Source organism: Enoplosus armatus, chromosome 8 (assembly GCF_043641665.1).
Source record: "Enoplosus armatus isolate fEnoArm2 chromosome 8, fEnoArm2.hap1, whole genome shotgun sequence".
Taxonomy (NCBI): domain Eukaryota; kingdom Metazoa; phylum Chordata; class Actinopteri; order Centrarchiformes; family Enoplosidae; genus Enoplosus; species Enoplosus armatus.
Genome location: NC_092187.1, coordinates 13386032 through 13398870, shown reverse-complemented (window position 1 = coordinate 13398870; position 12839 = coordinate 13386032). Strand labels below are relative to the sequence as shown.

The 12839-nt window shown below is 41.6% G+C and overlaps 2 protein-coding genes across 2 annotated transcripts; both read right to left on the bottom strand.

The window, feature by feature from the left end:
- Positions 1–926: 926 nt before the first annotated feature.
- hoxc8a (homeobox C8a) lies at positions 927–3150 on the bottom strand. Its single transcript, XM_070910294.1, has 2 exons — positions 2715–3150; positions 927–1243 (listed from the first exon to the last, which is right to left on the bottom strand). Exons 1-2 carry the CDS (start codon positions 3148–3150, stop codon positions 927–929), a joined length of 753 nt encoding a protein of 250 aa, XP_070766395.1.
- A 4360-nt stretch (positions 3151–7510) lies between these two features.
- On the bottom strand, positions 7511–9351 carry hoxc9a (homeobox C9a). Its single transcript, XM_070910280.1, has 2 exons — positions 8808–9351; positions 7511–7755 (listed from the first exon to the last, which is right to left on the bottom strand). Exons 1-2 carry the CDS (start codon positions 9349–9351, stop codon positions 7511–7513), a joined length of 789 nt encoding a protein of 262 aa, XP_070766381.1.
- Between the last annotated feature and the right edge of the window lie 3488 nt (positions 9352–12839).

Sequence of the window (12839 nt, the reverse complement as noted above, 5' to 3'; positions counted from 1 at the left end):
TTGCTTGGCTTTGAGCTAATCGTCTTCCCAAGACTCACAAATTGTCTTCAACAAGTGTATATTTGTATATTGGGTAAATGCTACATACATAACTTAATCATATAAGGTTTGATATAGAACACTTTTAAAATTAAAACCATATGAAATCTCTATATTCAGAAATCTCTATTGCAATTTCCCCAGGTTTAGGTAGCATCAAAGGATTTCAAACGATTGCATTTCCCTGGTAATCCTAGAAAAAAGATGTCTGAGGAGCTAATGGCTATCTTTGTCTAGGCCATTCACATGAAAACGAGTAAAACAGTAACAGTAACAATTAGAATAATAAAACTTGGTGGTTTATACATGGGCCGTCAGCCAATGTAACTGCTGCGATGATGTTTTGAACACGTACTACTAAGTTATAAGCCTACATTTCGCTTACAATTTCGGAAAGAAAGGCTACTCTGAAATGACGTCCTTGTTCTTTTTAAATGTAGGCTATAATCTATTTACAACACAGGTCGGCGTTGGTCATGTTTTGATCGTGTTTGGCTATGCTTTTGACACAGTTATTATTAAAAGCAAATTTGTAAAAAATAGCTAAGCCATTTTCCATCTAACATGCGTTTTAATTGACCCCTTTTCTATTTTTTTTTTGTTTTTGTTTTTGCAAGGGCGACTGTTCTATGAAAGAAACTGTGCTACAAAGCGTGTGTAGCCTCTACAGAAATAATCCAAATGCGAATCATGTTAGGATAATCGTGAGAAGGGAGAATTTTGTCTATTTATGACAGCAACATTGGAGGGATTCCTGTTCCCTCTTGACAAAATGAAAGGGTGGTCATAAAGTTGACGCTCTCTGCCTCCTTGTGACTCTTCGTCTGTTTATGGGACCTCTCTTTTTTCCCTTTTTCAGCCATATAACCATAAAAAGGACCATAAAATCACTCCTTGGTCTCTTCTTTCTCTTCCGCTTCTTTCTCTTCTGCCTCTTCCCCTTCACCGTCCTCGTTGCCCTCTTCCTCGGCCTCGGCTTCGGCCTCTCCTCTCTGACCCGGAAACTTGTCTTTGTTGTTCTCTTTTTTCCACTTCATCCTCCTGTTCTGAAACCAAATCTTCACCTGCCGCTCGGTGAGACTCAGGGCGTGGGACACCTCGATCCTTCTCTTGCGCGTCAGGTAAGGGTTGAAGAGAAACTCTTTCTCCAGTTCAAGAGTTTGGTAGCGACTGTAGGTTTGCCTCCCATTCCGTCTTCCTGGGGCTTGAATGAAATAAAGCCAGAGGTTAGCTGGACTTACCACGGTCCCCCCCATAAAAGTAAAACATTCAGACTTATAATTAATGCTGCATTTACTCCCCCCCCCCCCCCCCCCCCCCCCTCAGCATGAATACTAATCGTTCAGCTCTTTAATTTAGCTTTCACCCCTTCCAATGCACATTCACACATAAAGAGTGGGGAAAGCCCTTGTGTTTAAAGTGCAAGATGGGTGCATTTTATTTCCCATTAACAGTAATATCTATTAGTCAACACATATTAGCCTCCTAAGTAATTCTATTTGTCACTTTACAGTTCTGTCTGCAGGAGTGATCAGCTGTCTGATGCGACTTTTACACCCACTCCCCTAAAGAGTTATTGGGTGAGAATGAGAAGATACTGTATTTATATGGGGGGAAGAAAAGAGTATGGCTATCAATTATTAATTCATACATCTACAAAATTTAGGCTAAATTCCCAGCAGTTTGTTAATGCCAAATTCCTACAAACAAAAATCCATATATTCTATTTTAGATTTGTATTTAAATTATACATAGAAGCATGAAATTAGTATGGTTTTCCTCACTAGCAGCAGGGCCTATACAAGCCTGGTGGATATTTTCAGTCACACACACACACACACACACACAGGGGGAGGCACACACGTGAGGAAAATAAGGAAAGAAAGGGAAAAGTATGAGAAAAGAGAGATGTGAGATAAAGCTGCACTGTAACAACAGATGGGGACAGGCTGATGATAAATATCTCTTTGAGCAGATAAAAATGAAGATTACACCTGTGTGGAGTTAATGTAGCCTGATAGCCTGAACTGAATGATCCATGAATGGAGGAGGGTAATATCTACAAAGCCCTTATGATTATGGCTGTATGAGTCTGAGACACATTGGGCCTGTGGGTCAAATTACACCCCCAAAACCCCCTAAAACCCGGATTCTGGATAATCGGGGCATGTTGTGTTTCAGCTAACCCTCCTGTCACTCTGCAAGCTACTGGTGTGTGTGTGTGTGTGTGTGTGTGTGTGTGTGTGTGTGTGTGTGGCACCACCATATTTTAAACTATGACTTATTCATCCTTCCCCCTAGTGCGTTTAGAGTTCGAGAAAAATCTTTATGTCTACGATAATTGACTTCAGAGAGCTGGTGTCATGAGCCGTGATCAGCTATTCTGTCTTTTAAGGCACTTTTGAAAGCAACAGCTCAGCCCTGTATGGACATGTGCTGCAGAGTAACAGCAGCCTGCAGTACAGGTTGTATGTGCCCCATCATGTTCCCTGACTTATTTCGTTTTATGGTTTAGAGACACACTCATGTATACTCAGGCATATTTAGCACACAAACACAGAGAGAGAGAGAGAGGCAGACACACACACACACACACTGACGCACACACACACACACACAGACACGCGCGCACAGAGTAACATAAAAAGAATAGGAAATAATTGTATGATTCTGACCGTGGGGTCTCATCCAAGGAAACATAAGACTGGGAGAGGAGTTTTGATTTAAGTGGCCTTGTCCTTCTCCGGGGTTAGAGCTGCTCGACGATTTACAGTCTGGGTATTGCGCTAGGCTTGCGTCTTGCTGGGTACCATAAAGCGTTTGCCTCGGAAGGGCTTCATATCCATAAAATTTCGTTGCGTCTCCGTGGCAAGCCAAAGCGCAGGGGTTTTGCTGGTATCCGGGGTTGGAGATCCCCGTGGTCCCGTGGTGGAAAAAGTCCTGCACATGATGGGACGGGTGCTGAAAGCCCGGTGCGGCTGCTCCGGGTCCGTAAACCAGCGTGTGGCTGCGGGCAACGCTTTGTGGAAACCTGCAGTCGTAGTAAGTTGGCTCCAGTGACTCGCCGCCTTTGTACTTAGAAAAAAGAGGGTTAACAAAATAGGAGCTCATGTTTAGTTAGCATCAAGCAGACGGGCTCTCTCGCAGTAGAATATCTCCTTTAGGATGATGGCAGCCTTTTGTTTAGGGTCCCAACTCGCACAGCGCACACAGGCAGACAAACCGGAACTAGGAGAAACGCTGCCCCTTTGGACAATCTACGGCAGCTCACTCTCTCTGAGCCGTTCCTCTCATCGGATTTCTCTCGCAGTCGTGAGTGTTTTTTCCCTCCAGGTTTTGCAGGCTCAAACCCGGCTCATGGCATGTGCTTTTGGATGTGCGTTAGCTACGGTTAAAGCTGGCTTGCTCGACCGGCACAGTCACAGACGCTGCTCTTTTCTTTTTTTTTCCTCCTTTTTTTTTTTTAAGCTTCCCACCCAACCACCCCCACCACAAGCGCGCCCCCCACCCTCCTCCACCCCCCACCCCTTCATCTTTCTACGACCGGTCAGACGTGGGCCCTACGTATATCCACCTTGAGAGAGGCTGCACTAATCATAACCAACAACCCCAGAGGCTTTAAATATGATCAATGTTATGTTTATCACGAAGGCTTTGTTATAAGCTGATCAATGGAGTTGTGGGATTGTGGAAATATAATGACACGTGATACATTTCCACTATAGTCTGGATTTATAGTTTGGCTTGTTTGTCTTTGCAGGAAGGTTGTGAGGTGTACAAAGCAGGGAAGGTTTCCTCTTTATAAACGGATAAAGCTGCTATGAGTTGGTGTTTGCCCTCTCGAGCCCTTCTGAGCGTTATACAATCATTTCTAGAAAATAGTTGACCTTTTATGGGCTCCAGGAGGTCAACACAGCATCTGGGAAGTTCATGACAACCGAAATGTTACATAATACAACACAAAAGCAATAGAAAATTGAAGCTATGACATACAGGCCCACAGTTACAACAATGTATGAGAATAAGACAAAACACCCTCCTCGTGTAATCGAGTAAAGGCCAGGGCGACATACTTGCAGCACCACGCGCAGTAAAACACCGACACACGCAAATATAAACACGACCTGTGAATACTAGGTGCCACTTACTGACCCCGTAAAACCGACGAGGATGTGCAGTAAATCTCCCTCGTGGAGGAGTTCATAAAATTTTACATTGGATGTTTAGCTACAATGAGCGCGCGCACAATTCCCAGCTCAATAGTTGCACGGGGCTCTCTCTCTCCAAATGCGCCGGTGTGGTTTTTGTGGGGTAACTGACGTTTTATACACATCATCGTAAAATATGAAAGGCGCACTGGGCGAATTTATAGACCGTTCACACTCTATAAATATGCAGATTGCCAATCATTGTTGCTCACATCTTGGGGACTTTGAACTGCTGGTACAGACGTCAAATATTAAGCATATAAATGAGCAAATAGCTGCTTTTTTTTAACAAACTGCAGTGACAATGAAATTATTATCATTGCTATTATTATGATTATTGTTTTGTTGCTGTATGGTGTTTGTATTATGTATAATGTTGTTGTTGCTTCTGCTGTCAATGCTGCTATTTAAAAAGGTATTGATGTCACTGATGCAATTGTTTACACACTGTTATTAAAGTAGTCTTTATAAATGTAAATATTGTTTCTGGCTGTTCACTACTTATGTTGTTTTTTTTCTTTGTTTTGTTTTTCCACTTATGTATTTCAATGGAGTTATGCTTTTTAATTTACACCATGAAAAAATGAAACCAGCAAGTGCAAAGAAATCAGACACAGAATCCAGAACACATAATGCAGTATTATCTCATCTAAATGCAGACACTGTTGCCCTTTGTTAAAACTAAAAACCTGTCTGAGAAACATTCTCTTATTTTAATTGGCACACAATAGGTAGCAATTAAAAAATACCACAACATCCCTCTTCGAATTCGAAGTTTTTTTTAAACCGAAAAAGTGCCAAAAACTAAAATTAAAATATACCTCACAAAACAGAAGTAAATGAAAAATAATAATACAATAAAAAATACAAAAAGGAAAACCCTGTTTATGCACACATTCTGTGCCCAACACAACAACCAGCTCGCTGCATTCCGGAGTGCTGCTCTGCGGCCTATTACACAAAATGCGGTGGGTGACCATATCTGTCATTTTGTCATCGATAGGTTACTCTTCATTTTACAGCCAAGCCACAGAGCTGTAAAAAAATAGCCCTCCACACACACAGAGCCTGCTCAAAACATGGACCAACAGCGTCATCTAGTGTTGAGACGTGTCCATAAACCTGAAGGAATCCACCAATCAGGAACAACTGTGATGTGGACAGAAAGAGTCTCCCCATTTGTCCAAACCTTGTATGTATCCCGTCCTTTTCCTTTAAAAAAAAAGAGATAAAGAAGCTGTTTACCACCAAATCTGTAACTACATGCCTCCAGTCTCCTCTGTTTTACAGCAGGCTTCAAATAGTTGTTGTGCTGTATGTTTTCCTGTCATGGCCGCTACTTGCTGTTGTATAAAGAGATAACAGTGCTCTGCAGCACTCATATTTATGCGCAATAACTATTGACTTTTCCCCCATCTAATTGTAAGCTAATAGACCACTCATGTGATGAAGTGCGGAGGGGGGGTAGCGGCTGGGCCCACCAGGAAAAAAAGTCCCCTGAACGGTGCGCATGACTCTCCTTTGAACGAGTCCACCACCACCGTCCATTAAAACCATAAAGTAATTTAGCCCAGACGTCTAGCCAGTTAGTCGAGTTTGCTTTGTTCGTCTGCATTTGAGACAAACAGCCGAGCTCCAACAGGGGCTGTAAAACTGGCATTTTTGTCCGAGCTGAGCGGAAATGCACTGGATTGGGCTTTGAAATTACAGCATCCTGTCCGTATTGTTTGCCACCACAAAAAGGCAATTTAGGCCTATCCCAGGAAACAAATGCGAGACAAGGGAAATTGCCTCTCACTTAAAACTCTAAATGTTCAAATGTTGTCTCACATTTTCAGATCGCTCACGAGCCTGACGAACGTATAAAACTAATCTGCAAGCTTATTCACAAACGAATACCGTCTTGGAAAACTACACAAATATTTGTTTGGTTACTTTCAACATATATAGGGCATCGACCAATAAAATAAATATCGCACATGCCTCATGTTTTGATTTTTGCTTTTATAAGAATATGTTAGAATATGTGCATACTGCCGTAGCTCAGCCATATTAGTAAAACCGTAAAAACAGCAGGCTGGATTATTTGGTGCAAAAGCGTCTAATTGTTTGTTGAGAAATGTACTTACCAAACTCGGCTATTTGTGTGTTTATTTGATGTGTGTGCACTTTAAATGTATGCACGACTGTAAATGTCCGTAGCTGATACGTAAAGGAGGCTAATTAAGAACCCACATTTAAAGTAATGCAAACGCTAAATTAAAACAATGTTTTCTTGCAAAATCCTTAAATGCGCTGACAACGTTAAGTTTTCGAGCTCGCCATTATTTGCAGTGGCGGAGCTCGTTTAGGCCTTAGCTGTACTCGGAGGAATGCTCGTCGGCCAAAACATATTAGACGAGGAACTGTGGAGGCATAATTATTTAGAAAGCATCCATCTACTTGCAACATGTAAGCTTAGCAAATATTGATTTGGTAACTCCAGTTTCCTGCGGTTTTTAAATCAACAAAATAGTTTAGCTGATATTGATTGAGGTTTGTGCTTGTTTGGCCCTCTCTGCAGCCGTGCACATCATTAGTCTACTAAATGCGTTTGGTCGCAAACATAATATCCACATTGAGTCACAATGAATACAGAATACAAGCACTTAGTGATTATGTTTATATTTGCAGAAGTCTATATCTACACTCTATAGTTAAACTCGTATAGGCTACAATCAAAAAGAGAGAGAGAGAGATGCACAAATACAACAACAACTATCACAAAAATACAAGACAGACAAGTCCGATCGCAGATGTTCTGTTTCTGTACAAAATACTACACCTGCACAACAACGTACAAAGGAAACAAACATGAAAGAAAACATTCACATCATAAATTATGGGATTGTGAAATTCAAAAGAATTCAAGTATTCTCTTTCTTCAGACAGTTTCAACGTGTCCAAACTGCACTTGTATAATTTCTCTTACAAAAAAACATAAAGGTATTTCGAAGTGAAAGCAGAATGTAATTATCTCCTTAGAAGTAGATTCTTTTTTTTTTCTTCTTTTTTTTTCTTTTAACGCTAGACACAAATGTGCACTGGAAAAATAACATAATCAGCATCAAACAGTCTCGAAGTTAAGGTTAATACAAAAATCCAACAAAGTGATAAATATGAAGAGGAGGGGGGGGCGGGGGGGGTTCATCATGTGTTTTGGTACATCTGTGCTGTCCATGGGACTAGTGGTTATTATGGTTGTTTTCTGACTGCAGTCCACATTATTGTTCTTTGCTGTCGGTCTTTTCTTTGTTCATTTTCTTCATCTTCATTCGCCGGTTCTGAAACCAGATTTTGACCTGCCTCTCGGTCAGATTCAGGACCCTAGCGACCTCAAATCGGCGGTCTCTAGTAAGGTACATATTGAACAAAAACTCCTTTTCCAGTTCGAGAGTCTGGTACTTTGTGTAAGGGCATCGCTTCTTCCTTGTGGAGCGGGCATGTATCCAATTTGCCACTGGGTTATCTGGAAAACAAAAACCATAATGATAATAATAATAAAGACAGCATATATAGGAGCAACACTGTGAGACATTTTCATAATTGAGACAATGACAAATGACCTCATAAGTGTTAAACATTTAGAAAATGTGGATTCTGGATTTACAGCTATTCTGTGGGCTCATCAGAAGGTGCTACAATTGTCAAATTGTCAAAATCATGCACATATAATGCTGTTTCCCCACTAAAGCTAAGCTGATAGTAAACATTTCGAGGAAAGATTCTCAGCCTCAGACAACCCTACTCTGATTTGCTTCCTTGTCCCCTTAAGTTGTGAGTAACACCGTCGTAAAATACTCAATGCGCTTATTCACTTTATTGGCCCATAAAATGACCCGTGGTTCAAGCCTTTACAGGTCCGTGGTGAAAGTCCTCGAGTATGTCCCTACATTCCTCAAGTTGGCTGCTACAGTCATGTGAATTTGTTTTGGACCCAGAGAGGAGAGGATATTTTCATATGTAACTATATGCATATCATCTCCTCATTATTGTGTGGGTGAATCATGTATTTTACCACTGGGGATCAAATAGAGCCAAAATGTGGCTTTTCCTCACACGATGGGCCTCCATAAAAAAAGAAAACAGCACTGAAAGTCGGCTTATAGGGCTTGTTGTGCCGTATGTTAAGGCACGGGGTCAAAACATGGTCGTAAAAATGCATCATAAGCCATTTTACTGATAAATATTGATTCATATGTCGGTTTAGGTTGTTCACTTAAAAAGAACACCTTGCATGTTTTTAACATTATGAAGCACCCCTCCAAATTCAACGTCTTCCTGTAGGTTTGAGTCCATGTTTACAACCCCGTCTGGTTTTATAGCCCCAATATTAGCCTAGTGGCGTTTGTCTTTTATAGATCCTAAAGCTTTCCCCCCTAAGCACAGGCGATTCAGAGCTGAGCTGAAAATGGAGGATGAAACAGCTTATAATTTCAACTTCATGGAAAAGCAGTTTTTACACAATCCCAAACCAAAACTCCCACCCTGCTGTAAAAGACTGTAGGAGCTTGAACTTACTCGGATCTAGCTCCGGCTTCTCGTCTTTATGTTTCCCTGAAGCCAGGAGCTCCGACTCGGGAGAGGGGATATTCTGCGGCGTCTTGTCTCGCATGTCAGTGGATGAGCAGTACAGATAATCCGTGTAGGTCCGTCCGCTGGACCCGAGACACTCGCCAGCTCTGTGCTCCTGAAAGGCGTCGGGCTTCAGCCCATAGTGCCTGCTGTTCCCCGGATAGCCATGGAAAGGCACGGCGCCTGATATCGGCTCCAGCCATGACCGCATATACCTCGAGTCTGTGCCTAAGTGAGGTTGGTGAGTGTATGGATGGTAAACCACTGATGACTGGGAGTGTACAGGGGCCCAGGAGGTGGAGAAGACGGGTGGCTTGGGTGCGAAGCTGCAGGAAGGATAGTCAGCACACTCCGGTACTAGGGACGTCGGACGAGGGCCGGCTGGGTGCGAACCGGGAGCCGAAAACCGAGTTGCAGCAAGGACATCCTCGTTTTCATGGTTGATCAAGGAGTCCACATAATAATTACTTATGGGACCCGTGGTCGACATGTCGAAGCCTCCCCGACTCTTTTACATGCATCCGATTATTATATGGAGTGTATGTGTACTTTTTTATCTAGCCATAGAACAATCAAGGCAGGTAATTATTTCTCAACGCTTCCCTGGCTGCTATTGGCTGCCTCGCCGACACGTGATTATATTTACCCCCACAAAAATTGTACAGTGGATCAATGCGCCACTTATCCTGGGATACCAGTGCACATAAATCGGATCAAAGAATTTGCGCTTTTGCTCGTTTTCTTGGACGTATTAGAGGTAACGTCAACCACCATGTTTGTTTATAAAGAAAATGTGCCTTTGTGGGGCTAATAGTGGCTTCCTTCTCTAGTCGCAGTACAGACCTGCGCACATTACGTCTAAAACCGAGCAAGGCACTATTTGATGGTGTAATCAATCTCTGTCTGGCAAATTCTACCGTAGCCCCATGTTATTGCAATGGATAGTGTTACAGCATTAAAGTGTTTATTGAATCGCTGACGCCTTTTATCTTTATCAAACCAGCAGCACATTTGATAAAGTGAAGGGTTTATAACTTCCTGTGTAATGCTGTTTATTTGTAGATACACAAACACACAGAGAGAGAGAAGAGCTTTCACTGTAGCTACAGTTAGACTAGACAGACGAGAAAGGGACTCAAAATACGGGATTCAGGATACACCGACAATAAAGTTTGCACTGTTTTAACGAGGGCGCAACAGACCAAACATTTCCTAAGTGGGATCTGCGGAGATAGGAGAGGAGGGGATTCAGATTCTTGACAAGCAGCCCACTACAGCGGGCTATATTCGGCTAGTGACCGTTCATGTTTTTATGCCCATCAATAAATTTTAACGAGGACCATTTGATTGTTCATAAACGTGTCGTTAATAAGACTGCATCCGAGTTCCCCGCTCAACATAAAAACCCACCGCCGCTGTATGCATGTGGAACAATTCCTATCAGACAGAGAGGCCGAAGACCGGAGGAGGTAAAAAGGTTCGTTAAAGGGCTAACTAGATGAAAGCTTTCATATCGGGGATAATGGTACCGTTGTATCTGATGGCAGGAGTTTACTGTGTTGCAGGATACTAGTGTAGCTCGTCAGTTAGCAGGCCGTGAAACAACCCTGAACTCCTCTGCAGCGACACAGCAAATACTGCAACACTAATATACGATGAAGTAGGAGTAACAGAAGAAGTCACCGGTGTCACAGGGAACACAAATTAGACTAATTGTGAAATAAATACTGGACGTTTAATGCACATGTGCAGACTGGGATGAGGTAGGTTACAACATATCTGATGCGTTAGTAAATCCTAAAAGCTGCGCACGTTACATTTCTGGTGAGTTTGGTGCAGCAGCGTATTTGTCCATTTTGAGAAACGGTGATGCTGACGCGTGTTATTGTGTCTCATCTATGTTTCTCTTCCGTGATGTGTTGCAGGCTATTTATCTGTGTGTGACGTGTATGATGATGTGCGTAATTGCTGTTTGGATGCTTGCAATGTTATTTTTCTTTTACCGTGGACCACTGGTTCGAGACAGAAAATAAAAGCAATAAGAGGAAGGGAGCTAAATGTAAGGATGTGTGGACCTGACAGTCGTTATGTGCAAAAGTGAAATCATGGTAGTGCAGCCGAACAAACCACACGTCACTATGCTGAAATTACCTCAAACTGAGCGCAGTTGTTCCATAAATTGCAAAATACGAAATGACAGTTTAACCAGGGAGACCTATCAGACGCATTTCAAAATAAACCCCAATTTACACGTGCTAATTGCGCGTGCAGTGCATCTATAGGAAAATAGAAACTTGTAAACTGTCAGGGTTTTGAAAACCAATCTTTGTCATCGCCGAGCTACAAGGATCAAATGACGTCACTAATTAGCCTAGACAAAATCCAACTTTGGTTAAAATAAATTCTTACACTTTAAAATGAACCGATATAATACTCGATATTTGGACTTTATGACATAAAACAAATGTAACCAGTGGGCCTATGCGCGTTAGGAAGTGTGATGTTTTGTCATGGCTGCTGAGGTCAGATTCAACCATGAAATTTAAAAGGCCAGACGCCAGACCTTAACCCGGATAACGCCAAGCGGTGTCCTGGTGTGTGCTGATGAATGCGCAAGTCCGTGGCGAGTCAAATATTCCCCCCACATGTTTACAGAAATATAGCCGTTTGCTAAATGTACCAGATCTTAAATTAGACCTCGTTGGAGTTGTGTGTGTTTTCTGCAGGTTGAAGGTCTAAGTCCGTTTATTCTGCTGCTGCCATTAAAGCAGAATAGAAAAGTGCTCAGTGGCCATTTATTACCATAACATATGGTCAAATAAATACATTATATAGCGTGTATCTATGTCAGGAGTAATCCAGTGAATAATCTTTTGTACTGTTTTGGGTGTGCGTATACGCCCGTGATTGTGTCTATATGTGTGTGTTTGTGTCCATTAATGAGAAGTGAGGATTTTTTTTCAACAATGTATCTAATCCACTTGTTTGTCCATGTTTGTTGTGCTATAATAAAAAAAAAAAGATTACATCATTAAATATCCCTTTGTTGTTTCTTATTTTTGCAGATGACGTCTTTTATTTGTTCTTCTTTAACACAACTGGAGTTGCAACTAGACCGTTTAAGATTATACAGCCGAAGAAATACCTCTTTGTTGCATCGCTAATCCTTTTGGTATTTCAGATTTTCACTTCTCCTTTAACGCTTTACTCAAAAACACAGTCTGCTATTGTAAACAACACAATGTCAATTTTCTTTAGAACATATATGATTCAGTTTCATCAATATATGGAAATAAAAACTAGAAATTAGATAGATAATTAAAGCAAGTGCAAAGTTCAGGAGACAGATGATACGAAACTGTTGGTTTAGTTTGCTTTCAGATGGGCTCTATGTTCGTCTATAGTCAAGTCAACTTTCATTATATATTCCAAAATCACAAATTTGCCTCCGAAGGTTTTGCAGTCTGCACAACATATGACACCCTCCACCCTGAGACTCTCAAAGATTATATGGGGGCCTATTCTCTTTCTCCATCTTGGTAGAATTCAGGGATATACTGGATTTGTCCTAAATCTCAAATGCAAAGTTTATAACGACTTAATCAACCAGTGATGTTACAACAATGCTTGACACTGATGCTGTCATTCCGCCACAGTATAAGTCTGGCTCTGACATTTCTCAATTACACGATTAAGTTTTGCATTCATAAAAAAAAATGAACAAATGCGCCTTAGACGGATATTCTATACCAGCATGGTATATGTTCGCATGGCCACAGCTTCACTGAAGTGGACACTGTTGTTTTAGATTGCCTATAAGCCATTTATGTAAAGCCTTGAGATATTTCAAGTGGCCGCTGACAGACGAAAACATTACAGTGAGTCACAGTTGGGGCGTATTCGCGGTGCCGCAGTGCACTGACGCTTCAAGTTGATTTGAAATTATTGGCAAAAACAATAATCCAAAACCTACAGATC

Bases quoted from the DNA above. Each gene is read 5' to 3' on its own strand.
- hoxc8a (XM_070910294.1), bottom strand. From the start codon at position 3,150: ATGAGCTCCTATTTTGTTAACCCTCTTTTTTCTAAGTACAAAGGCGGC. The intron at 1,244-2,714 runs GTCAGAATCATA...ATTTCATTCAAG, and splicing joins TCCTTGGATGAGACCCCACG to CCCCAGGAAGACGGAATGGG.
- hoxc9a (XM_070910280.1), bottom strand. From the start codon at position 9,351: ATGTCGACCACGGGTCCCATAAGTAATTATTATGTGGACTCCTTGATC. The intron at 7,756-8,807 runs GTAAGTTCAAGC...TTTGTTTTCCAG, and splicing joins GAAGCCGGAGCTAGATCCGA to ATAACCCAGTGGCAAATTGG.